This window comes from Barbus barbus (assembly GCF_936440315.1).
Source record: "Barbus barbus genome assembly, chromosome: 4".
NCBI classification, from domain to species: Eukaryota; Metazoa; Chordata; class Actinopteri; order Cypriniformes; family Cyprinidae; genus Barbus; species Barbus barbus.
The window spans coordinates 24,740,183-24,766,848 of record NC_136732.1 but is presented as its reverse complement, the minus strand read 5'-3'; the positions used below and the strand labels follow the sequence as shown (position 1 = coordinate 24,766,848).

Sequence of the window (26,666 nt, the reverse complement as noted above, 5' to 3'; positions counted from 1 at the left end):
CTCACCTAAAAACATCCACCTTTCAACAAATCACTTAGTGTGAACGTCACATAACATTATTAATATTCATGACTCAAGTCGTGATTGGCACAGTTTGTGCGCTGAGCCTGACAGGAAGTAAATTTCTGTGAACAACAGAAGAGAAGCAGTCTTTGACCCAAAAAAAAAAAAAAAAAAAAAAAAAAAAAATATATATATATATATATATATATATATATATATATATATATATATATATATATATATATATATATATGTATATGTATTTTATATTCATAGTTGTTGCAACTAAGTTTTTGGCTTAATAATGACATTTTTATGACTTGTGTATATTTTAAAGTGACTGACGTTTCTGGAAAGTTTGGTTTTTAAGTTTTCAAATCATATCTTCTATAAATGTATCCACTGCAACTTGGCAACCATACTTGCAAAGAGAGGCTGATGAGATTCATAATGCAGCCCCCACACTTTACGTATCGTTTCTACGCCCCTGCAAAGCAGAAGATACAGATCTGCTCATGGATTTATCATTTACTTGTTAAGTGCCTCATAAAAAAATGTATCTTCTGAAAAAGAAAAGAAAAAAAAACCTGCAAACATTATCCAGCTACAAGTTCTTCTTCTGAAGAGCTCATTGTAGCAACCTTGGCACCTTGTAAAATGATTTCGATTCCTAGCATACTAATGCAACCTGAACCCTGGAACAGATGCAATAAATCAGCCAATCAGACAACACCACTGCTTTCAACAGGAAACTTTCGGTGTCAATAGACTGATGTGAAAGGCATCACAATTTGTATAATCCTGAAACTAATAAGTCACAATATCCTAATCATTTTAAAATGTCAATGCTAATTTTCATTTCTGAAGATCACTGTATGATATATTGATTACACATTCAGTCAGCTGCTCTTGAATTGGAAAACATAGCAGAGCTGATCATTTAGGGTACAATTTTCGATCTGAACTCAGTAACTTTAAATCGTTCACAGTGTTTAATGTTTTAATTGGTTGTTCTCTTCAGAAGTGTTGTTTCAGTAGAGTTTTCGCTTTTGGTTGGCTGACTAAAACAAACCTCATCAACAACAACTGTCAACAGATATGCTTTCGGCGATCAATGTAAAACTCTGTTCAACACACAGGGTACTGTTTTAATTGGCCAACCAAAAAAAAAAAAAAAAACTGACCCCATCCCTGACAAGACATGACACTTCAGTTAAAGCAGGAGTACAGAAAAAAACAACTTAAGCCGGGTACACACTGTACTATTTTGGTCACAATTTGGCCACCTGAAACAAATTTGGAAAAATCCTGATTCCTCTGATTCTAGGTCAGTTTCTGTAGTCTTAGATCGCTAGTTTGACATATTCGCAGGCAACCGATTAATGACCATTACTTTCAAAATTTTTCTTCAATGATATTCTGTCAATGTCAGAAGTTTTGAGGCACATTCCTGCAGTTTGGCTTCTTCTATGACCGTCAAATGAAAAACCAACAGGAGCACTGAAGATAAATCTTTGTTTTTACTGTTGTATGGTCTGATACTAATGACAACAGAGATCCAACAGTGCGACACGGCCTATTGCTGGGATGTTCGTATAGTCTGACAAGCAACAATTGCAGCTTTAAAACTATAACCTTAAAACTCATCTAATTAATGTCGCTTGCTTCAAAGAGAAAATTACACCCCAAAGAATCAACAGATAGAGGAGCAGCTGGTTAAATGCGCAGTAAATGCATAATCAACATATAATACAGCAGAGTTGCATAATGTTGCCTGGAGGCAATTTTTTAGAAAGTCAGAGTGAAAGTGTTTTCACTAACCCAAAAATGGGCAAGGGTAATGTTTGTGTTTCTGAAATGTATTGTTTTATTTACATTACCATTCACAAAATAACTGTTTTCTACTTCTAATATATTTAAAAATGTATTTTATTCCTGTGATGCAAAGCTGGATTTTCAGCATTCATTACTCCAGTCTTCAGTGTCACATGATCCTTCAGAAATCATTATAATATGCTGATTTGCTGCTCAAGAAACATTTCTTATTATTAGCAATGTTAAAAACAGCTGTGCTGCTTTTTCAGGAATTTCCGTCTTTAATGTCGCTTTTGATTATTTTAATGGATCCTTGCTGAATGAAAGTATTCATTTACATCAGAGAGCAAGAACATGGGGAATGAAACCCCAGTTAAGTACGTCAGATTGTGATAGTCTGCTGCATCCTCCATAACGGAGCACTCAGAACAAGCACTCATCTGAACTGTGGCATGCAAATGAATGCAAATTGCCTGCACTTAATGCAGTTTGCATTTAATTCCTTCAGTTAATCGGATGCTAAAACAATGAGGACAGCATGTTCTATCAGTGGGTGCACATAAATACTACAATCAGCGGGTGAAATTCAGGAATCCACTCACATGGTACTGCGTCTTGTCGATGCCGATGAGGAAGAGGAGCTCAGCGATGAAGAGGTTGATGCACAGGTTCTTGTGTATGGTGTTGCGATCAGTCTGCAGGCCTCGCAGGAAGCAGAAGGTGGAGATGCAGATGGCGAGACACACCAGCGAAATGACGATACCCACCCATGTGATCACAAAGAGGATCAACTCGTGCATCCTGCCTGGATACTGAGAGAGACCGAGAGATGGATAAGGGAAATGGTATAAACGGATAGGATGCCTGAGGGAGATTGGCTTATGAAAATCCAGTAAATGTCAAGCTGAAATTGCTGTGTGTTTGTTTGTGTATTTTGCTCTTATGTGTATAGATATGTGTTTGTCTTACAGAATGTGTGCAAGCAAAAAATTTGTTTATGTGCATGAGAGCTATATTCAGATTTGTTTGTGAGCAGGTGATGAATGTAAAGAAGGAATATGTCTTACGTCGGGTTCGTGGTGTACCATGAGCACGGCGAAGTTAGTTAGATGGCTACAAGAACAAGTTGTGTGCGTGCTGTTGGTTTCCATCAGCCTGCAGCCCTGAGATGACCACTGGCCCGTCATTGAACGCTCGGAGTAGTTCCAGAATGAACAGTTTGGGCTGAAATGATTCTCCAGCTGCAAAGAGGAACCAACAGAGAGACCTGAAAAGATTGGCTTTCACACATAATATTTTCTGTTTAGGAGTCATGTGCGAAGCCTTCATGGTCAGGGACCATCATCTAGCTCTTACAAATTGATTTTCACTGTATTGCCTGAAATAGCTGTTTCTGCACTGCAAAGGCAGCACAATTAGACTGAATTATAAACAATATATCTCTCATTGATTCTTGAGTACTGAGACATGTTACACAAGCGACAAAAGAAATTATGTTTGGATTCTTCTGTTCAACATGTTGAGAAGAATTCACGTTTAAGGGGCACACGCAGATTCCTGCTGTTTCCATTTGCTCACAAATGTGTGCTGTTCTGTCACATCAAATATTCATTATAAATATGTACTGTAGCAGTCACGCTAATGAATGTATTGATGTGACAGGATGATGGTCTCAAACTGATCTTCTGCTTGCAGTGTTGATAAAATAACGGCAATTTGCAAAACACACATGTATTAAATGAAGGAGCCATTTTGTGGTGTTGCTAGCCCCTTAACTCTTTCCTCGTCAGCGTTTAAAAAACAAAACAATTCTTTACTTTTTCTTTTAAGTTGCCAGCCACTTCCCCGGAATTTTTGATCATTTTCACAAAAGTTTAATGGGCCTCAGAATATTTTTTTGTGTGAATATCAACAAAAAAAAAGTTTTATTCGAGCTTTGTGCAATCTTTATTATTAACACTTGAATATGGATAAGTTTAATGACAAAAACAACAATTTTAACAAAAAAACTGTGTTTTTGTAAAAGACTATGCCTAGATCAGATTCAGAACAATGATTTTTACAAAAATGGAATAAATCGCTTCCATACTGGATCGAAATTCCATTCCATTTATATGTTGATGATCATGTTATTTTACATATGCATCTGCTTATATACGCGACTGATTGTATCTGCTTCTTCTTTGCCTTGTTTTGATCTATAGACATTCAATACTCTTTTGGAAGATGTGTAATGGTGCCTCCTACCGTACACCACTGAAAACACGGAAAGCTAAATTATAAAAAATAAATCACAAACTCTTCACTGTTTGTATAAAGAGTTCACATATCATGGTTGTATCAGAAAATAGACTTAATTGAAAATATATATATAAAATTTGAATTTAAAATAACTGTTTAATAATTGAATATATATTTAAATGTAATTTATTCCTTTGATGCAAAGCTGAATTTTCAGCATCATTACTCCAGTCTTCAGTCTCACATAATACTTCAGAAATCACTCTATATTCATCTGATTTGCTACTTTTCTGCTCAAGAAACGTTTCATATATGTTGAAAACAGTTGTTTCAATTCTTGGATGAATATAAAGTTCAAAAGAACAACATTTATTTGAATTGTAAGACAATGTAAATGTTTTTACTATATGGAACAGTAGTGTACATGAAGTACTAAGGTCTGAGGACAGGTGATTTTAGCGGAAGTGAGGGATAATAATCAATGCAAAAAAAAAAAAAAAGATAATTTACACAGAAATGTGTTCATGTTTCACGAATGTAAAGCCATGTGTGAAAGTAACTAACTTGTTTTCTAAATGTAATGTATTCTAATGTAATTTCTTGCTTGTGTGTGCCTGTGTGAGTTTTATGTACCTGTAAATGTCTAAGTGTGAACACCACAGGCTCGGTCAGAAACACTCGACTGGACTCTTTATTGATCGACGCGGCGATGACGTGTGAATTCACTGCCAGGCCCCGCCCACCAGGCCCCGCCTCCGTTTCCATCTTCACAGTGGCGTTTTCAGTGGACAGGAACGAACCCAGATTCTTATAGAGCACAAAGACCACTTTTACCTGGCCTGTGCAGAGAAACACAGCACAAAAAAGAAGGAGAGAGTTACTGAGTGGTGGAAGGATATGAATAACAACTAAGAGGAAAAAGGGAGCGGTAGAGTGACTTGAGTGAAGGTTAAAATGATTTGGGCTGGGAGGGAGTGAGTGAGTGATCGGGGGATGAAGGAATTTTAATATGGAGGGCAACAGAACATTCATCCCTTCAGCACTCACTCACTTCGTTTCTACCGTATGAATATTTCATGTGCGTTTGTTTCAATCATACTAATCTCACTTCCCCCACCCAACCTGTTCCCGATGAGAAGCAGCGAATGACGACGCGGTTTCAAAAAAGAGGCTAAACGCGGGAGTGGCGGAAAAAGTGAGGAGTAAGAGAGCTGATGGTGGGATAAGATGGCTAAGAGATGGAGGGGACAGGAAGGAGAGAAGAGGGAGTAAAGAAAAGAGTGCCGAGATTGCTCTGTCAGCCTGAAAATGATAGTAATCTAGTCGCCTCTCGGGCTGTTCAATTAAGAGTGCCGTTAAGAAACCATCAGGGAAGAAATGGTCTCAGCGCTTTTGTTAATCTGATTAGGTTTATTATTATCAACCAATAACCGGGTAAAGCGAAGTGGAAATTTCGCTAAGCTTCAGTGAAACTACACAGGGGCGAGTTGCACATCGAGATGGAAGGGACAGGAAGAGAGAGCGAGCTGAGACTGACCGTTGCGGCTGTACTGTTTGAAGGTGGAGGCAGAGAGCTGGATACTGCTGTCACTGGGACCGTTCTGAGGGAACGACAAATCCTGAGACTCTGTCTCTGTGTTCAACACGCGCACCTCTAGATCTGAAGACACACAAAAACACACATTTTGAGAGTTTGAACTGTAATAACACAGCAAAAAAGCCCTGAAAGGTTACAATAAAAGCTACTAATTTTGAAGTAGTAGTCAAAAGCTACAAAGAGTATATATATAATATATATATATATATATTATGGGCACTATACACTTAATACATTTTGTATTCTGTACAGTCAGTAAGACTTCATTTTATGTAAAATAATTATCATTTTTATTCAGCAAGGACACAAATTGATCAGATTGATCAAAAGTGACGGTAAAGACATTTATAATGTTACTGACAAAAGATTGCTGTTTCAAATAAATGCTGTTCTTTTGAACTTTGTATTCATCAAAGAATACCTCCAAAAAATGATCAGTTTCCAAAAAATATCAAGCAGCACTGTTTTAAAAACTGGAAATTTGTCATCACAGGAATAAATTACTTTTTAAAATATATTCAAATATTAAACAGTGATTATAAATTGTAATATCATTTCACAATATTACTGCTTTTTACAGCTTTTTTATCATTAAAAGACTTATCAAGACTTATTAATCAAGAGATTTATTTAAAAAACATGAAGGTTTTGAACAAAGTTACACTAAATGCAAAAATAAAGTAAAATAAAAACAAATAAAAATATTTATAAAATAGAATTTAACTATATTTATAGACTAAAACTAAATAACAATTATAAATAAAATAAAAATAAGTTTGTAAATGGACATATAGCGATTGGGTTGTTTTGACCCAGCAGTTGAGTTAGATCTTTAACCCAACCGGCTGGGTAGTTTTCTTTGTTTAAAATTGACTATATTTCTTGCTTAAAATGTACCCCAAATAGGTTGGATATTAACATTTATTAATATATTTAATAAACAAACATGTATTAATAAGTTTCATAAATAATTAAATAATAAACATTTATTAAATTGCTTATTAATAAACGTTCACCTTTTGATTACTGATGCCTCTAGTAATAAAGTGTCTGATTTTTTATTTTCAACTTATTTTGGGTTCATTTTAAGCTAGCCGTATAGTAATTTTTAAACAATAGTTGAGTTAAATAAAACTGCCCAGCATGTTGGTCAAACATTTAACCCAATTGCTGGGTCAAAATAACCTAATCGCTGGGCTTGTCCATGTTTAACCCAAATTGGGTTGTTTTTAACCCAGCATTTTTTGAGTGTATGGTTCCATGAAGAAACTTTTTCAATAAAGGTGGTTGACAAAAAATGGTTCTTTTAAGAACAGTTCACTGAAAGGTTCTGTGGAGAACCTGATAGTTTTCAGTATGAAACTCCCCTTTTGAAACCTTTATTTTTTATTTTTTTATAGTGTTCTAGAACACAAAGCCAGTTAGTTTCTCATAAACACAAACTTACCGATATTGGCAGCGTGGTCTGAGAAGTGACTATTGTACATGTTATTGGCCAACAGGAAGGCTCCTTTCTCCATGACGTCCAGTAGCATGGTGGCGGTGTGCGCCTGCTCCGTACTGTTCATGTCCTGCCATGACTCTAAAGCCTCGGCACGCAAAAGATTATCCACAGTCTGCACAACCGCCTGCACACACATGCACAAACAAACATACCCTTACACTTCATTATAATTACACTCCACATCAAAGATGAGAAAATATAACTCTGTGATTGTCACATCTGTGAATCTTACGTAACGCTTGAAATTTATTTCTACTAAGGAGCAACAATCTTACAGGCCATTATAAATGACAAGAGCACTAAAAGAAAGCCTTGGACAAGACTCACAGTATCATCATTGCTAGAAGTCTCTTTTTCTCTCTCTCTCTCTCTCTCTCTCTCTCACACACACACAAACAACAGACACACAACAAACCAGCTGCAGTTAAAATTCATCTGAGGTAGGCATATGCAATAAAAATATGTATGGCACTTTCTATGACGCCTGTATATGTTATGCATTATGAATGAAGTCATAATGCCATACTGTAATGCATTATATGTTTTCATTAAAAGTAACCACCAATATAATATAATAGTTCATGGTACTATGTTAAAAGACCTCATAAAGTCAAAACGAGTGTTTTTTATTTTAATATATATTTAAAATTGTATTTATTCCCTTGATGGCAAACTTTATTACAACGTCTTCGGTGTCACATGATATTTCAGAAATCATTCTAAAATGATGATTTAGCACTCAAGAAATGTTTATTATTATTAATTAGGTAACACTTTAGTTTAGGGACCAATTCTCACTTTTAACTAGTTGCTTATTAACATGCATATTACTAGCATATTGGCTGTTTATTATTATTAATAAAGCACATATTAATGCCTTATTCTACATGACCATACTTTAGATCCCTAAATCCTACACCATACTTAACAACTACCTTACTAACTATTAACAAGCAGCAAATTGTGAGTTTATTGGGGCAACAGTGGTAGTTAATAGCTTATAGTGAGAACTGGTCCCCAAACTAATCGTGACATTTTTTCTTTCAGGGTTCTTTGATAAATGGAACGTCGAAAGAACAGCATTTATTTGAAATAGAAATCTTTTGCTACATTTTATCTTTACTGTCACGTTTGATCAAATGAATGCATCCTTGCTAAATTAAAGTATTAATTTTCTTTAAAAATATTCTCACCCAAAACAGTGGTCTATATGAATTTAAACTGTACAGCCTCAAAGGAAATTTGGCCAAAAATATCGATGACTTGCATTGCACCACAGATTTTTGTCCATTTATCAAATTTTCTTAAGAACGAGACATAATACCACCTACAACCAACTAGAATGTAGCAAATTGTGTTCATTGATATTGATGCACAATATTATTGTATATATTTTACTTTGTTTCTTTGCAGTATTTTAGTCTAGTGGCCCATGAAGACCAGCACTGAACAGCGCAGATGTATTATAAGGAAATTCTGACTGTATTTTTTATATCTTTATAATGCATTTTATAAACAGGCTTCCTAGAATGTTTTGTAGAAAAATGCTCACAGTCGAGTGCAGGATAGGAATCAAGAACCGGTATGTGTGCGCAGTGACACAGAGGATAAGAAGAGATACGAGAGTTGAAGTGTGTCTGTGAACTCATACAGATAAAGCTGCACAATACCTGAACATAAGCCCGGCATGTCCTCTCTCTCTTCTGCCACTGCAAGACACAATGAAACTACTTTCAGATACACACACACACACATACACACATGAAGAGTCTTGCCCATTCAAACTCATTTTGAGTCCATTTCAAATGCAACTTACAAAAATACTGCTGCTACTAAAAGAATGGCATTAAACTACTACTGCTACTTAAAGAATGACAATTAATGTTTTTTTCCATCCATCAAAAATTCATGATGATCTGTAGCTGTCAAGTATATATATATATGACCCTGGACCACAAAACCAGTCATAAGCAGCATGGGTATATTTTACAAAAATACATTGTATGGGTCAAAATTATAGATTTTTCTTTTATGCCAAAAATCATTAGAATATTAAGTAAAGATCATGTTCCATGAAGATATTTTGTAAATTTCCTACCATAAATATACTAAAACTTAATTTTTGATTAGTAATATGCATGCCAAGGACTTCATTTGAACAACTTGAAAGGCAATAGTTGTTCAAATAGTTGTATCTCGGCCAAATATTGTCGTATCCTAACAAACCACACATCAATGGAAAGATTATTTATTCAGCTTTATTTATTCAGATGATGTATAAATCTCAATTTCAAAAAATTTACCCTTATGACTGATTTTGTGGTCCAGAGTCATGTGTGTGTGTGTATACACACACTTTGTAATACTTTTTAAATTTCTTTTACGATTAATTACACAACTATATAAAACTGTAATATAATTTATAATATAACTTTTCTATATCTATATATTTCTATATATTATCTATCTATCTATCTATCTATCTATCTATCTATCTATCTATCTATCTATCTATCTATCTATCTATCTATCTATCTATCTATCTATCTATCTATCTATCTATCTATCTATCTATCTATCTATCTATCTAAAATCCACTCAAAAAAGTGTATGCAGAAGAGTCATGCCCATTCAAACTGATTTTCAGTCAATTTCAAATGCATCTTACATAATTAAAAAAATACTTTTTTTCACACTCTTTTCCATCCAACAAAACTGCATGAAATATATATAATATATATATAAAAAAATAAAAAACTTTACAATAAATCATATAAAATGCTATATATATTTTTATACACATTTTTTTATGATTAATTTACTTCATTTTTTATTATTATTATTTTTCACTATTTGTAAAATCTCAAAAAATTAGCTACTTAAACATTAAAAGGGAGAACAAGTCAGAATTGCAACCACTCAGAAAACAAGGTATATGCAGACATTGCATTAATGTGATTCATGTCAAGACTGTGAGTTTAGAGGGTATTCCTGTGCACACTGATGTGGCAGCAAACAAAACATGAAGAGTTTGTTTAAAGGGCAAATGTGTGTGCATGTGTCACCTTATTGTAGTTCCTGGCTGCCGATTCTTTATTCCCGGGTCTGAGTGCTTGCAGCTGTGCGTCTAATATATCCAATAGCTGCTCGATGAGTCTGACAGAGGAACTGACATCACCGGCGTGAATGCGGCCCTGCGTGTGGTTCACCAGCTCAGAAGCGATGTTTGCAGCGTTCTCTCCGCTTTTTATCTAAACAGTGAATACACACAGTCTGGTCTCTAAAGCTCAATCCCCTGCCGTGCGCAGTGGGGGTGTGAGCTGGGGGTTTCTGGATTTATGCTGCTAGACGCACAGACAAAAGACAGCAAATCTTTAATGACTCTCTAAATTAAGCTATTACAAAAAAAACAGAAAGGGGAAAACGAAAGCGTGAAACATGATAAAATTACTCACTTGATTTGAAAGCAGACACATAGCTTGTAATTGCCCTGAAGCAAATGTGTCAATAGTGACAAGCACATTTATATTAAATCTGCATGTGTATGGAACTAATAAACAAAACATGGTTTGCTAATAATTTCAGGATAATGCTGTACATCTGTAATTCCCAACATTACTTTGGTCAACAACAGCCCCAACAATTGTTGCCAACCATGTTTGTAGAAGTCAAAATGTTGCTGTGTTGATCTCTCCATGTCAATCACCACAACTTAGAGGTAGGGTAGGCGATTTCGGAGAGACTAGTGATAGCAAGATAGCTTTGAAAGCACAAGATCCCACCCTCCCTGCATTATCACTCTCCAAAGCCACGCTTCCTCCAGAACACATAAACACACACAGGCATACCAGAGGCTAACCAGCAACACGATAAGAGACGGTTGGTGGAGGTTTGAATGTAACGCTGTCAGATTAATTCATGCCTCATTCACCGGTGAGAAAACATTACAGTACAAAGCACATAATATTACAATAATAGCACTTTCATTCTCACTCGGTCTGCAACAGCATAACAGAGCGCGCTGATGGCGTATCATGTCTGTGTGAGCAGAGTGCGTGGAGGTAGGCAAATATATACGTCGACAGGCAGGTAGGAAGGCCTATCGTAGCCCTCGGAGTGAGGGATATGATTGGGCGAACATTTTAATGTCCTACACTTTGCACAGACGATATAAATACATATAAATTAATTTAGACCACTTAACTTAGTGATTGCTATCAGGATGTGAAGAGACATTCAACCAGCATAATAAAAAATGTTTTTGAACCAAATTACCTACTCTGCCTTTAAGGGATCGAGCTTGCATGTTTGCACACACAATGATATATCTAGGAAACATCTCCTCAGCTTCAGTTTTATTTTAGTAATTATTTTAGTTTATTTTAATGAGTAGGTGGTATTAGTTTAATTATCTTTTATTGTTATATTATTTTTTTATATATTTAATTTGTTTACTTTTGTTTTTGCTTTTCAAACATTACTATTTCGAATTTTCCAGTTTTAGTTTTTATTTCCAGTTAGTATTTCATCTAATATATACATTTTAATTTTATTTCAGTTTTATTTCAATTAGCAATTATTATTATTATTATTTTTAAATTTAGTCAGAGATAAGGATAATAATAAACCCACTCTGCATATCCTGCATATTCTTTCCAAAGTTGTTAGGAAAGGGGCTGGAATTTATTTTTAACAAGTCTCTGATCATTCCGGTCTGATCTTAACAGTCTGAGTTGGACTGTATTGTGAATCTGTCACTGTTACTGAGTTTGTTACTGGAATAAAGGGAAGTGCAAACTATATTAGGCATCAGACAGAATATGGAGCTAATTTCATTAGCAAAGACAAAGTTTATATAAAAGTCTTAAAGTCACAGAAGTCCACTTTTTCTGAAGGATCAAAGGGAGGGAGAGTAAAAATGAAATTAAAAAGTTCAACAACAGTGGAAAAAATGCCCCCCCCCCAATCATAATGGGATATGATGCCTAAAAACTGCTTTATAAATGAAAAAGTTTTGTAATATATGGGAAAAACAGTCCTTGATGTGTAAGTTCAGTGTGACTTTAACCTGAGATGCTTTTAAACTCACTCTTAGAAATAGATAGAATAGAGAGATTTTGTTCCAAATCATGTCAAAAGAATGACATGCGTGCGGTAATGTGAGCTGAGGCCGGAATGATAATAGCTGAGGTAGCAGACAGAGCAGGACAGGGAATTGAGGGTCAGAACAAGTAAAAAGCAACTTTTTAGTGGCCTCACCTTCTGGGCCACCTGGTTGACCCACGGGGAGGTGCAGTTACTTAGATCAGGGCCGCGAGGATTCCACAGCACAGGAGAGGACAGACACTGAAAGGATGCGATGCCTGCAAACAGAAGACGAGATGTTAGGAGGGACAGACAGAAAGTCGCGTGTGTGTGTGTATATATATATATATATATATATAAGCTGTTTGCTGTTTATACTAACAGTCAGCACACACACACACACACACATTCAAACCACTCACACAAGCTTATCATTGGGTTTACATTACACACTACATATAAAAGTTTACAATCTTTTTTATATATTTTTTTATTTTTTAATTTTTTTTCTTTTTTGTGGAAAGAATGGAGCTACAGTGGCAAGTGGAGGAAATACAGCCAACAAATGGCAGGCTACTTGTGAACTTCAATACTCTTTAATAACCATCCCAGAATGCATCTCATTAAGGTGGTTGGGAATAACTAATGCTGTAATCAAGGCGAAGTGAGGCGATACTGAAGAAGCACAAATTAAGACTGTTCTGATTTATTTCTCCTTTTTTGGGGCACTACATAATTCCCATGTCTTCATTTCTGTATTTCATAGTATTTTCAAATTGACTGATAAGAGTATAAAAAGTAATTCATTCATTATTCATTAAAATGTCAAAACAAAAAGTGAAATGTTTTATCATGTAAAGAAAAAAGGCAAATATTTACTGATCACATATATATCACATCTAATATAAATATCAGATTATATAATGATTTTATCTATAATATGAATAATAAATAGTATCTATTATAATTTGTACAATTTTGCAGAACAGTATGCTCTATTTTTATTCTGTTCATTTTTCAGATTTGGATTTACTGTGGAGGTACTGTCTCCTTTACCTCCTTAGAGGGAAAAAAAATCCTGATATACATACAAGCACAAGTACACACACATAAATTCATAGCAAATATACCAAAAACCAACTGACTGAATTTATTCTCAACTCTAGAGTGCTAGAAAATAAGAAAGAAAGAGCAGGGCTGCTCAGAGCTTCACTGTGAAACCTTCCACGAAAAGCACTTTTTTTTCCTGTGGAAATGAGTTTGCTGACACATGAACGCCATCGCACACTCTTGCACACACTTGTGTAAGAGCACACACTTGTGTAAGATCACACACCAGGCATGGCCATCCCATCAGCACCTCTGAACGCTGAGAAAACACCTCGAGGGAGACACCTTCTGCCACTCCTCATTTTCAGTTAAGTTGGGCTGTTTAGTTATCCGAGAGGATGGCATGCTGGGATCAAACAAACGGCAGGCCTTTTCAACAACCACAACACAAATAGCTCTAAAGAAGAGAGGGAGAATGAGTGACAGAGAGAGAGGAAAAGCTATAGAGGAGTGAAGCAGCACTACAGCAGCTACAGCAAGATCAGAGCCACCCGGAGATCTAGTGGCTCATTTTTTAATTTGGCAGTTTTGCAGGGCTAAGTACATGCTGAGTTTGAAGATCACTCCTTCATTTGCAAAGGACTGCCTTTTATCTATGACTCCCAAGAGGACCTGCCAGCTGGAGAAAATATAGAGATGAGGAGGAAAAGGAAGCATTTATACACATAAATGTGTACATGAACTCAGTGACATACACAACACAGGAAGACCAAACACAACAAACAATTCTATGAAAAACTGTCTCAACAAACATTGTGTGACCTTTATGTCATAAACCTCACGCACACTTCCTTCCTGTAAAGTTGTGATTCCCTCTGCAACTACATCATGTTGTAATCAAGCACAACAAACTAAAATGTCAAGCAGCACTGACACAATTTGATATATTGTTTACACCCCGGTAGATATCTGTGCAGCTATCAGTAGACAGGAAATTTTTTATTGAATTTCTCAAGTCAAAATCATAATTTTCATTAAACAGTCACACCATCATCATCACTCACCCAGTGATCCTTTAGGGCACGGCCTATCTACAGTCTCCCCCCTCTGGGTGGCAGGCCACTGCACCCCTCGGGCAACTCTGGCTTCGCACACTTGGAGCTCAGGACCCTGTGGTGGGATGCGCAGGGGTCTGCGAGTCACCGGCACAGTGGCGGTGATAGGTCGCAGGTCTGGTGCCTTGTTGATGGCCCCTATTGGGTGAGCGGTTGGGGGCAGAGGTCGCATGGTTGAGGGGATGGAGCTAGAAGTGACAGGTCTGGCTGCGGTGGTGGTGCTGCTGCTCATCTGAGTGGGGACGAGTGGACCTGAGAGCAAGAGAGAAGGACAGACGGGAATGCAAAGAAAATTGAAACAGAGGCAACAGGAGCATAAGAGGCAGAGAAGCAGATTCAGAACACCTACAGTGTCAGCGCGAATGTCGACGGATGTTTGACGAAGATGAAAAAAAGAAGACAAAACAGAAGAAAGGAAAACCTAATCGTTTGATGTGTCTTGCAAAAGGAATATGAGAAAGTTGGTAAGAAGATAAGTAAAGCAGCAGGAGCATTTGCTAGTCTTTAATGCATGACTATACGTTCCCACAGTCCCCCTGAGAACTAAAAAGAGTGAAATAGAGAGAGAGAAACAGAGAGAGAGAGAGAGACAGACAGACAGAGAATGTTCATGGAAAGAAGATGAGAATTAATAATTGATTAGAAATCTTTTTCTGATCTGACAAAACGCTAATGACCACTGCTAATTAAACCATAAAGACAATGTATTGAAGACACAGAGGGGAACACTAACAGAACGTTGACACTTAACAGATAAAACTGTCTGTTAGCCTCCACCTCCCGCTGATCTCACTCTTTCTCTGTCACTTACCAGCAGTGGGATCTGGTGGGCCAAACTCTAGGGGGTAACGCAGCACATTGTAGTTATTCCAGACATAGAGTTGATTGTCTCGTGGGTTGTAATCCACAGAGGACACATACTGGTAGGGGTTGGGGAAGGGGATGTGGACAGGCTCGTCCCTTGCTTGGTTGGTGTTGTACGCATACAGCACCAGATCTCCACCTGCTTCGCTGTCGTCATCCTGATAAACAGAGCGGACAGCATATAGAACACCACACGCCATAAACGCATTGGACGCTAGTCGCTTATCAAAGCTCGTCTCCCAGGTCCCCTCGAAGCGCAGAGTGTAGGGGTTAACCTAAAAGATAGCAAGAGTAAAGGGTTCAGATTTCGATTGTGTTCATATGATACAACAAAATAACTTGATTACTCCACAATTCTGGAAAATGGAGATCCTTAAAATATAACCAAAATTCCAATCTGATCTCATCTGAAATTCAATAGCTTTAAATTGCACTTTACAGTGACACTGACCTGGCTGACCACAAGTCGTCCATTGTTGGCCTCGGTAGCGTAGATGACCCATAAACCGTTTTCATCCACTGCGAGGTCAATATCAGACTTGCCCCCCCAGCGGTATGGTGAGGTGTCATGATAGTTGGCATTATTGACTATGGCTTCTCCACTCTTGATACGTGTGCGCAAGTCGTATTTCACAATATTGCGTGTGCGTTCCTTGTTGTAAAAAACAGCACCATCATACACGACAAAGCCTGTTCCATCCACACGATTTGGCAGCCTGTGAGAAAAGAGTGTGATACTTGACATAACTTGCTATAACTGAAACTCTCAATAATTTATACTACATTTTAGAAATAATATTATCTGAAAGTAAATTAGGATTCTACAGTCTTATATACCTGCCTAAAATCAGTATGCTAATCTGCAGAATCTTTAATTTAACATTAAAAAGAAACTCAAGAACCCTTTCTAAGAACTCAAGAAGCATATACACAGAAAAAAACCCTGTTAAATGTAATTTAAAAAAAATATATTATTTTGTAGATTGTACACAGGGATGGTTACTGGTTCTAGACCCAAGCTGTGGTCCTCACTCACTTGTAAGTTGTCGTGGCTCGATTCTGCTTGAAGTCTTCCCATGAAGCATACTCGTACAGCATGTCTGTGCGGTATGGAGTCCAGGGCATGACGTAAAGACGGTCACCAGACTGGAGGGGATCCTTACACCATGCCCCCGACTGATGCTCTGCCTCCTGCAGCAAACTTGCTGCCTGCACCCTTACTAGAGTCCCAGGACATACAAAGACTGGAGATGTGGGAGAAAGAGAGAGAAAGAAAGAGAAAGAGAGAGAAAGACAGGGAGAGATGAAATAACAAGGAGGGGACAGCAAGAATGCACAGAATGATGGTGTGATAGGATTAAAAAGAGGAGAAATTTGATGGGAAGACAAATGGAGAGATGGAGGATAAAGAAAGAAGGGGAATTGGTGGGAGTCCGTGAGGGACGATAACATGAAAGAGAATGTGGCAGCAAGAAAGAGGAAGAGAGAGGGAGAGAGAAATGGGAGAGAGGACATGAGATAAATGATCATTCTTCTAATGAAAGAGTGTTAATGTTCATTAGTCAAGTATCTGCACACTGGACTAGAGGCTGGTGAGGGGAGATGACATAATCCTGGCGGCTGGTGCTCATATATTGCTGGGAATAATTTTTTAAACCCTTCAACTTCCCTGCTGGATAATCACCAGCTTCTGATGCAAGCTGATTTTACATTGTTTCTAGATTATGGTCATTAACTGCACTGAGCAGGCATAGATCGTTTGTCAGCTGGACTTCCAACTGATGTTCCTGGTTTAAGCATCTTGGTCAAGTTGGTCAGAGATGGTAGACCATTTTGAAATTGGTTACCATGGTCCTCAAACCAGCAGGGAAACCAGGTTTTAATGCTAACTGATTTCAAGTTGTTCAAGCTGGACAAAGTTGGTCTGTAATCTGGTTTAGATATTCAGCACAACATTTCTCAACCCTAGTCCTGGAGTATCCCCATGCATTTTGTCAGTCTCCCTTATCTAACACACCCATTTTAGGTCTTGGAGTCTCTGCTAACAAGCCGATGAGTTAAATTAGGCGTATTAGACTGTAGAGACATACAAAATGTGCAATATTAGGAGTACCCTAGGACCAGATTTGGGAAAAAGTGATTTAACAAATGCACCATCACTTTAATAGATCTGGTTTCAACTTTGAAGACTATCACAGACAAGCAAGTTAGACATAGTAGACAAGGGGTGCAAAACTCAGTTCCTGGAGGGCCACAGGCCTACAGAGTGTAGCTTAACCCTTAATTAAACACACCTGATCCAGCTAATCAAGTCCTTCAGGCTTATTTGAAAACTACATGTGTTGAAGCAGGGTTGGAACTAAACTCTTCAGGGCTGTGGTCCTCCAGGAATTTAATTTTGCACCCCTGTGGTAGACCATTTTATTTCAGCAACAAACCAGCTTGACCACCTTTAGCTGGCATGGAACTGAATTTCCAGCAGGATTTTCTTACATCAACGGCCCTGTCTCAAATGGTACTCGCTGTCCTCCTTCGAGTATACACGTGAACATATGGGCTGTTGGGTAATAGTCCACTGGGAAGTCCACATCAGCACATACAGGCTCTGCAAATGTATGCATTGAGGGCACCTAGCTACCACAAAGGGAGCACTCATGATGACCCTTTTGAAATTTAAAATGATCAATGGGTTACCCTATTATTTCTAGGAAACTCATGAGGGCCACAATACCACAAGTCCACAATAAGTGTGCCATTTGAGAGGTCTCTATATAAAGTTGGTATTTGTTCCGCCACAAAGCACTGCTTTAATGTCAAAATGTGTTTTTGTGTTTAAAGAGGTCATATGATGCTTATTATTTGGTGTATTTGGTGTATCATAATATGTTGACATGCTTTAATGTTCAAAAACACATTATTTTTCAAAGACTGTACATTATTGTAGGTCCTCTATGCCCCGCCTCTCTCATACACTTCGTTTTCTACAAAGTCCCTCCTTCCAACAAGCGCAGTCTGCTCTGATTGGCCAACTGGTACATTGCATTGTGATTGGCTGCACACCGCAAGCACTCGCCGGAAATGTAATGCCCCTTTTCATAATTGCGAACTACAGCTTTCAAAATAAAAGTAAAGACAGTTAATAACGTCCTTAGTTTTACCATCAGTTCACGCCCTAAAGGGGAACAGAGTCGCGTGACAGACACAGTGATGATGCTAGTATGTGTTTGTATACAAGCCGCGATTAAGAAAGCTGACCCGCTCTCTCTCCTTCTCTCACACGCGTGCGCACACACACACGATGCCCAACTCCAACGCATTTGAACAGTCAATAGCAAATACTTAAACTAATAACAAAACATACAGTCGCTGATTCAGAAGTGCCAGATTGTCATAGCAAAGTCAGAATTATCTCCTCTCCAAGGTTCACGAAACGGTTGTCCATAAAATGCGTTGTGATAACATCTGGGTTGTGCTGTCCTGTTGTAAATAATCTTAATGATTCCTAAATGCATCTACTTTCGGAAGGCCAAATAAAGTGCTTTTGCTTTCGCACAGAAACACACAGCGTCTCCCTGTCATGGCTGCATCAACACTACTGCGTTTATAGTAACCACGTCTCCTTTCTTTGCGTGAACATTTGGGCGGTGTTACGCAAATATTTCCACACCATAACGTAGACATGTGTGGATGTGTTTGAATGAGCCGTTTTAGGGGGGCGTGGCAGAGTCTTAACTTTGATAAAGAATATCTCTTTGGTTTTGAGTAGGGGTGTGCCCGAATAGCGAATCCGTATTCGGAAAGGCATGGAAAACGAATAATGCGTTCTACGGAGCCACAAAAGGGACATGGTTAGCCGCTTACTAGCTGTAGCCTAGTATGTAAAATTTCACTTACCATATAAACAGAGAAAGGTAAGGAGAGATGACCGATAGGACAATGTCGAATGATTTGATCTTGTGAAATGTGTGGTAAGTAGTGCCGCTCCTTAGTAGATTAGGCTGCACGTGATCGCGAATCTCAAAAGTTAAAGTAAAAGGCAAACACGCATTAAGTGATTTCAATGTCCCACATATTAATAACGGCTCCCTGAAAGCACTGAAATATATTTTTCTCGTATATATCGTATTTATTCCCTTTACGGTTGCCATAGTACACATCATTACCTTTCCGAATACCGTATTCAGATTCAGGCACATCCCTAGTTTTGAGACTTTAGTCTTTGCAACTTCAGGGATCTTATCTATGCACAATCAGCTTGTAACACTCCAAAGAAAAGGAAAACTTGAAATCGCATCATATGACCCCTTTAATGTTGAATAAGGATGAATGTTAGGATGCCAGTCATGTACAAAAACAACTGCAGTGCTCAACTTTTATCTGCTAGGAGTACTTGATCAAGACACACACACTCATACACACACCAGTCTCTATCTCTGTACTCTGAAGGAGGTCGTTCACCTGGGATTGGTGTGAATTAGCTGGCTGACGCAGTTTCTCACTCCCAGACTGAGAGGGCATGGGGACCTGAGAGAATCTATCTACTGCTGGGGGTATGCGGAAAGGGAGCTAGAGGTGTCTATGGAAAGAGAAAGCACTATGCCGTCACATGGGACAGCTATGAGCATGAGCGGATGGCGAGGACATCTCGGGGGGTGGGGGTTGGAATAAGATAGTGGGGTTTTCCTGCCATTGGCTAAGTGTGTTCCAGACAGCCGATACTTACTGTTACTACACACTCACATTCACCAAAAATGAGTGAAGCCAAACTGAAATACTTTTTGTAATTAGTAAATATACACAAGCACACAGAAACACACATCTATGAACACCATATTAGAGATAATTGTTATAATTTGGTCGATTGCTATAGAAATCCCTTCAGGTTAAGATTAATGAGTTATGAACCTATCAAGTGCTGTCTTCATCCTGAAGGAGCCGTAAAAATTCCTTCATAATAAAGAAGAAGAATTAAGCACTAACTCTCCCTAGAAATGCCCTACAGAGAAAACCAGTATAACTTCACCAGCATGTCGCTTGGATGCTAATCTCAGTAAAGGATGCTGGTGTGCTACTAATCCCACAATGCTTTCAAACTAACTGGACAGAATTACTATATTGGTCAGTTGGATTCACTAGAAAGATCATGCTGTTTGAAGAGTCTCACCAACTGGTGAATTGCCTGGCTATGCTCCAAGCTAATCAAGGTAGTTTAGATCAGTGTTTCCCAAACCTACTCTTAGAGCTGAACCAACAGCACACATTTTGGATGTTTCCTTAATCTGACCCATCCATTTCAGGTCTTGGAGTCTCTAAAGTGATGATGAGTTAAACTGGGCATGTTTGATTAGGAACAGTTTGAAAATGTATGATGCTGGTGTGCCTCCAGGAACAGAGTTGTGAATCACTGGTTTAGATTGCTAGTCAAGCTAGATTTGGTTAATTAGCTCGACCACCAGTTGGAAGACCTGCTGTAGTCCTGATAGACCATATTGGTCAAGACTATAAACATCCTTCAATCTTTGGTGGTCAAGCAAGTCATGGCCAAACTTTGGTGACCTAATGGATAGAGAGTCGGTCCGGCAGGAATTGTCGGTGGGGGGAGTGAATAACCAGCACTCTCTCCACTTTCACTAAACTGGTTTTGTAGCATAACAATCAGTTTCATGTTACACAAAACAAATTGACCACCTTAAAGGGTTACTCAACCCCAAAATGAAAATTTTGTCATTAATCACTTACCCTCATGTCGTTCAAACCCGTAAAAGCTTTGTTCATCTTCGGAACACAATGTAAGATATTTTGGATGAAAACCGGTAGTTTGTGACTGTCCCATTGACTACCAAGTAAATAACACTGTCAAGGCCCAGAAAAACATTGTCAGAATAGTCCATCTGCCATCAGTGGTTCAACCGTAATGTTAAGAAGCTACGAGAATACTTTTTGTACGCAAAGAAAACAAAAACAATGACTATTCAACAATTTGAGCCATTTTGGCATAGAGCCATTTTGTGTGGTGCGGCTGACACAGAAAAGCATACACTGTTTGCGTCCAACAGATACTCTCCAAAATGGCGCTACAGTGACGTGGGAGTCGTTATTTTTGTTTTCTTTGCATGCAAAAAGTATTCTCATAGCTTCATAACGTTACAGTTGAACCACAGATGGGAGATGGACTATTCTGACAATGTCTTTCATACTTTTCTGGGCCTTGACAGTGTTTTTTACTTGGCAGTCAATGGGACAGTCACAAGCCTCCCAGTTTTCATCCAAAATATCTTACATTGTGTTCCGAAGACGAACAAAGCTTGTACGGGTTTGGAACGATGTGGGGGTAAGTGATTAATGACAAAATTTTCATTTTGGGGCGGAGTAACCCTTTAAGGGTGTATGTCCTGTTTTAGTAACTCAACAATTTTACCAATCAAGATCATAATTTTAATCTAGCTCCACCAGCAAAGTTCTGCTGTTAAACAGTATGACTATGTTTATCTTAACACTAGCACTAACCAGCATAAACCAGTTTGCTTTGGGGCAGAAAAGTAGTCTAAATTCCACTGTTTCTCTACAGGTTTGGTTATGAGAGACTCAGTCAGACAATTTCTCAACAAGTACAGAGACAATCCTCTTACATACTCATTTAGACTACTTATGTCATTTGTCACTGAAAAAAATGCCAAAGCGGAATAAACAAATCTCCCATCATGCAAAGACAAACACCATCTCTGAACTAAAGAATATTAATAGACTCATCTAAGAACAGGGAGGCAGTGCCTTCCTGAGAGGAACGACAATGCACTGTATTGACCCGCTCTATATGGGTGACCCATAAAACAAAGAACGAGCACCCTGAGTTTCAAAAGAAATTGGGACAAACGCAACACACCACCAGACACACACAAGCACTCACTTTCCCCAAACAGTCACACGTACATTCACTGAAGAGAACAGGCTAGGACAGACTGTTCCTATAGAGCGTAACTACGTGGAGAAAGTAATATTTGAGCCTCGCCACCCAGGCTGAAAACTCCACACCGTGTCACAGGGTTAAAGCTTTCTTTATGCAGTATTAATGCAAGGAGCTGTAATCTGGGTTACACTTAGAAAAGCTCCCGGAAGCCCATCCAAGTATCTGATCAACTGCATGGAGGGCGATATAAGCTGCTCGGCCACAAACGCTCAAGCGATTACTGTACACAAACAGCTCAGCGTGCCCTAATTTAAGATAAAGACTATGGCTCTGTCTCTCAAAGTCCTTGTAGACTAGATCTCTCTATTTTCTGATGCTATTAAGGATGTAAAGAATGGCTTATTATAGTGAATATGATAATTACAGAGGCTCGAGATAGGAACGAGTATATGTGTGGACTTTTCATTCCACAGAAACACACACTCCCACACACACAGTGTGACCTGGGAGAATTCATTAAACCTGACCTGTGCTCTCTTGCAGCTCAGTTCCCTACTGTGTACTGGGCTCTAACTCGTTCCCTTTCTAAAACAAGAATTTTTATAACATAGTCCTACCAAACTATTGGAAAAATAGCCAACATACAGTGTGCAATTATCTTTGTCAATCTACACCAGACTGAGGTCACTAAACTGCTCTCACCTCGATATCTTGTGGTGTTCACTGCAAAAACAATGTTCTGGTAAGTCACACTTACCCAGGACTGAAACCAACTCCCTACTGTTTTTAAACCCTGAGTAAGAAGTGAATTAGCACCTCCACCTCTATGATACACTAAATAAACCCAACCGGGCTGGGCTTCCATGTGCTTCCATTCATAGCGCTAATGAGCTTTTTATCACTCAAATATTTACCTACACACATAACTTTCATTCAAATTACACTTGTTTCATAATCACTATTACTGTTCCCTTTAACTACCCTCAGGAAATAAACATCTCTCACTTGTGTCTCACTTGCGTCTCCTAGAAAGCAATTAGATGAAATGGAAACATCTGTTTGGGGGTTTCAACTTTTCACTTGAACAAAAGACCTAAGAAATCTCACAAAGACAAAAACAACAAACTTTTCTCATCTAATACCTTAGTTTTCCACATTCATTTATAGCTTTATACTGATACTGTTTATGAATATTTGTCTCATTTATGTCTTTGTTTCTCCTAAGGGACTCTAGGATCTAAAAGAAAATGGATCCATAAATGAAACTTAAACGGACAGTTAAAAAATAAAAAAATAAAAACTTATTCACTCTCATGTCATTCCAAACCTGTATGACTTTCTTTCTTCCATGGAACAAAAATAAGATATCCAGGATGATGTTGGACACCAAACATTTTGGTGACTATTAACTTCTACTGTATTAAAAAAAAAAAAAAATACATACAAATCTCAAATTATCGTCTTTAATGCTACACAGATGAAAGTTAGTCATAAAGTCTTAAAAGTTTTGTAACTATCCCTATCCCAGTTTCAGTTTTGGGTAAACTATCCCTAATCAGTCTCCTGAGCTATGAAAAAGTGACCTCTCTGAAATAAAACTTTCCTCTGTCTGCAATATCAGATATAGCAATCAGGTACAAACACTGTATCAACTCAATACAACTCAAAACAATATTTCTCAATACCTCCACTTCCAATTATAGTAGAAACATTCAAGACAAGTTGATATAAATCAGAGAACTCAATTAAGTCTCCGGAGGCATGAAAAAAAGAGCAGTAAACGTTCCTCTGGGAAGACAGCAAAGTACTGATCAAAAATCAGATATGACCTCAACATGAACAAAATAAAACTCTAAGCTAAGTGTTTCACATTAATGCCATATGTCAAAACACATTGTCTCACATACTCTTTCTGAAACTAAGGAAAAACATCTGAGGCAATGCAGCTGTCACATTACTCATAAATCTCTCCAGAACTCTGAGCAGGATGGCCAACCTGAATTATTAAACTCGGAAATAATTATTCACAATCTTTATAGACAATATTTGAAACTAAAAAATGAAGGTGGAAAGCAGCTATGGGAAAGGCAGAATCTAGAAATGAAGGAGCAAAATGTACTACATCCACTACTGCGTGTAGTCAGGTGTGTGTGCATTTGTGTGAGAGTCAGGGCTCCTCCAGGCTGTCCCGCTGCGGCGTCTAACTGTCTTGCCTCACTGCCGAGAACATGCTGCTTAATTGAATCCTACACCTGTTATGGCAGGTACAAAGTGCTGCCAACAGGGGGCAGAGCTCTGTGTGGCACTGGGCATCCTCTTCAAATCTGAATGGGTCGTTGTGTGCTTATTTACGTCAGCAAGTGTGTTAAGCATGTGGATGAGAGTCAGTGTGTTTTTAAGAGAGAGAGAGAGACAGATGTAGAAAAGAAAGGTAGGTGTAAAATGCTGCCGTTTTGTGCATCTGAATGCAAGCAAGAAAGAGAGAAAGATGGTTAAAGGTTGTTGGAAGTGTTGCTGTGTGCTTGGAAGCAGAGAGAGGGATGAAAAAGGCGAAGGGTCAAAGGTTATTCCTGTGAAATGAAAATTAGGATTAATCTGATAAAGACAAGAAGGGCTCCCAGATTGTGTCCTGGACAGCAAGGGGTTAGCAGTAAGACAGAAACATGTGCTATATTTATTCCACGTACACACACACACACACACACAGATAGACTCACCTCAATAACATCCACATCCTTCAAAACACACATACTGTATCCAAATTCACACACAAATACATAGGCTGAGTGTACAAAAAGCCTTCCTATATTTCAACACTCAATTCCAGGACACAACTATTGCTACTCCAATCGTTCAAGGACTTTCCGTAGGTGTAATGATTTTCAAAATAAGATAATGATATTTTCTATTCCCTAATCCTCACATAATTTTTTAACAATTTCCACATTTATTTATTTATTAAATTGTGTTTCTTGTGTGTGTATATATGTGTGTGTATATAGCTATCTGATTCATTAGGACACTTGTGATGTTCTTGTTATTTAGGATTAGTGACCTGAAATTCAAATATAAATACATTGTGAGGATATTTTTGATCCCATAAATACGTCAAACCATTGCTAAACAGTTGCTAGGGTGCTTGGAGAGGGTTTTAGCACTTTACTACACTGTTGCCAAGTTATTCTGGGTGGTTTCCTACTGGCTTAGTTCAACTAAAATTAATATTCTGTCATCATTCACTCCCCCTCATGTCGTTCCAAACCTGCATGACTTCTTCTGTGGAACATAAATGAGGATATTTTGAAAAATGTCATCGTGTCTTTTTTGACATACAATAAAAATCAATGAGGTCCCTTTTTTCAAGTATATTCCTTTGTGTTCTGCAGTAGAAAGAAAATTGTAAGGGTTTGGAACAACATATGAGTGGGACTAAATGATGACAGTAAATGGTTAGGCTTTTCTGGTCTCTAAAAATAAGTCTAAAAAGTCTAAATGCTCTTTAAAAAAATAGCACACCTCTGTTTAACAAGTTGTATCTATGGGTTTTTGCTTGTTTTTTAGCTCAAGTTACTTTTGCTCATTATTCATTTTTATTGGCAAAAAATAAAAATAAGAGAGGAATTAAAGGAATAGTTCACCGAAAAAAAAAAGAAAAACTAAAAAAGAAGCAACTCTGAGAAATGTTTCAGTGTTTTTTCTCATGCAAAGAAAGTCAGTGGTCACCCAAACCGGGGTGCGTTTCCCAAAACTGAACTCTATTGGTAATGACAGAACTTGTGACCATAGTTGCTTTTGGGAAACACACCCCTGTTTGGATACTAACATTCTTTTTTGTGATCAACTTTTTACTGTCTTTAGATTAACAAAACAACATCCATTCAAACAAACAAACAGGTTACTAACATTCTTCAAACATATCTTTTGCGTTAAACAGAAGAAAGTCATAGAGGTTTGGAACAACATGAGAGTGAGTAAAATGATGACAGAATTTATTTTTTGGGTGAACTATTCCTTTAAATGGTTGTTCAAATCACTGCCCCTGAGTATGAGCAATAAAACTAGCTGCACCAATAAAAATAGCCACGGATGCCACTAGCATGTGTGCAATTGATTATGTGTGAATGTGAGTTTAAAAATACCTTTAGTTGAATTAAGACTCACTATATTGTGTTAGTGTGGCTGTCATAGCAACTGTACACCTGAGGGATGTGTACTGAAAAGGACAACGACAATGTACAGATACATTTTTCTTTTCTGTGCTCGCTCGATCATGTTCTGTCCCCTGGGCCTGCTCTCCCAGCCGTTCTGTCCAAAAGAGTCTATCTGTGTCTGAATTACATCACATTACACCCTCATTGAAATTCGTGACCACCTGCATACGCTTCGGCTCTTTAGCTTTAACAATACACACACACACACACACACACGCACAGTCTCTCCTAGCTCTCTTACTGCCCAGCTGAGCGGCTACCCAGGTCATGTGAA

At 38.0% G+C, this 26,666-nt stretch overlaps 1 protein-coding gene across 1 annotated transcript in view; it reads right to left on the bottom strand.

Moving 5' to 3' along the window:
- adgrl1a (adhesion G protein-coupled receptor L1a) overlaps positions 1-26,666 on the bottom strand; it is a gene marked incomplete at both ends in the record, with an annotated part of 98,718 nt that overhangs the window by 18,951 nt on the left and 53,101 nt on the right. Inside the window, 12 exons of the mRNA XM_079401896.1 lie at positions 2,421-2,630; positions 2,886-3,059; positions 4,693-4,898; positions 5,597-5,719; positions 7,104-7,284; positions 8,831-8,869; positions 10,226-10,411; positions 12,420-12,523; positions 14,360-14,662; positions 15,222-15,549; positions 15,726-15,990; positions 16,311-16,518. Coding sequence (XP_079258022.1) covers positions 2,421-2,630; positions 2,886-3,059; positions 4,693-4,898; positions 5,597-5,719; positions 7,104-7,284; positions 8,831-8,869; positions 10,226-10,411; positions 12,420-12,523; positions 14,360-14,662; positions 15,222-15,549; positions 15,726-15,990; positions 16,311-16,518 — 2,327 coding nt within the window. The remainder of the gene's footprint in view (positions 1-2,420; positions 2,631-2,885; positions 3,060-4,692; positions 4,899-5,596; positions 5,720-7,103; positions 7,285-8,830; positions 8,870-10,225; positions 10,412-12,419; positions 12,524-14,359; positions 14,663-15,221; positions 15,550-15,725; positions 15,991-16,310; positions 16,519-26,666) is intronic.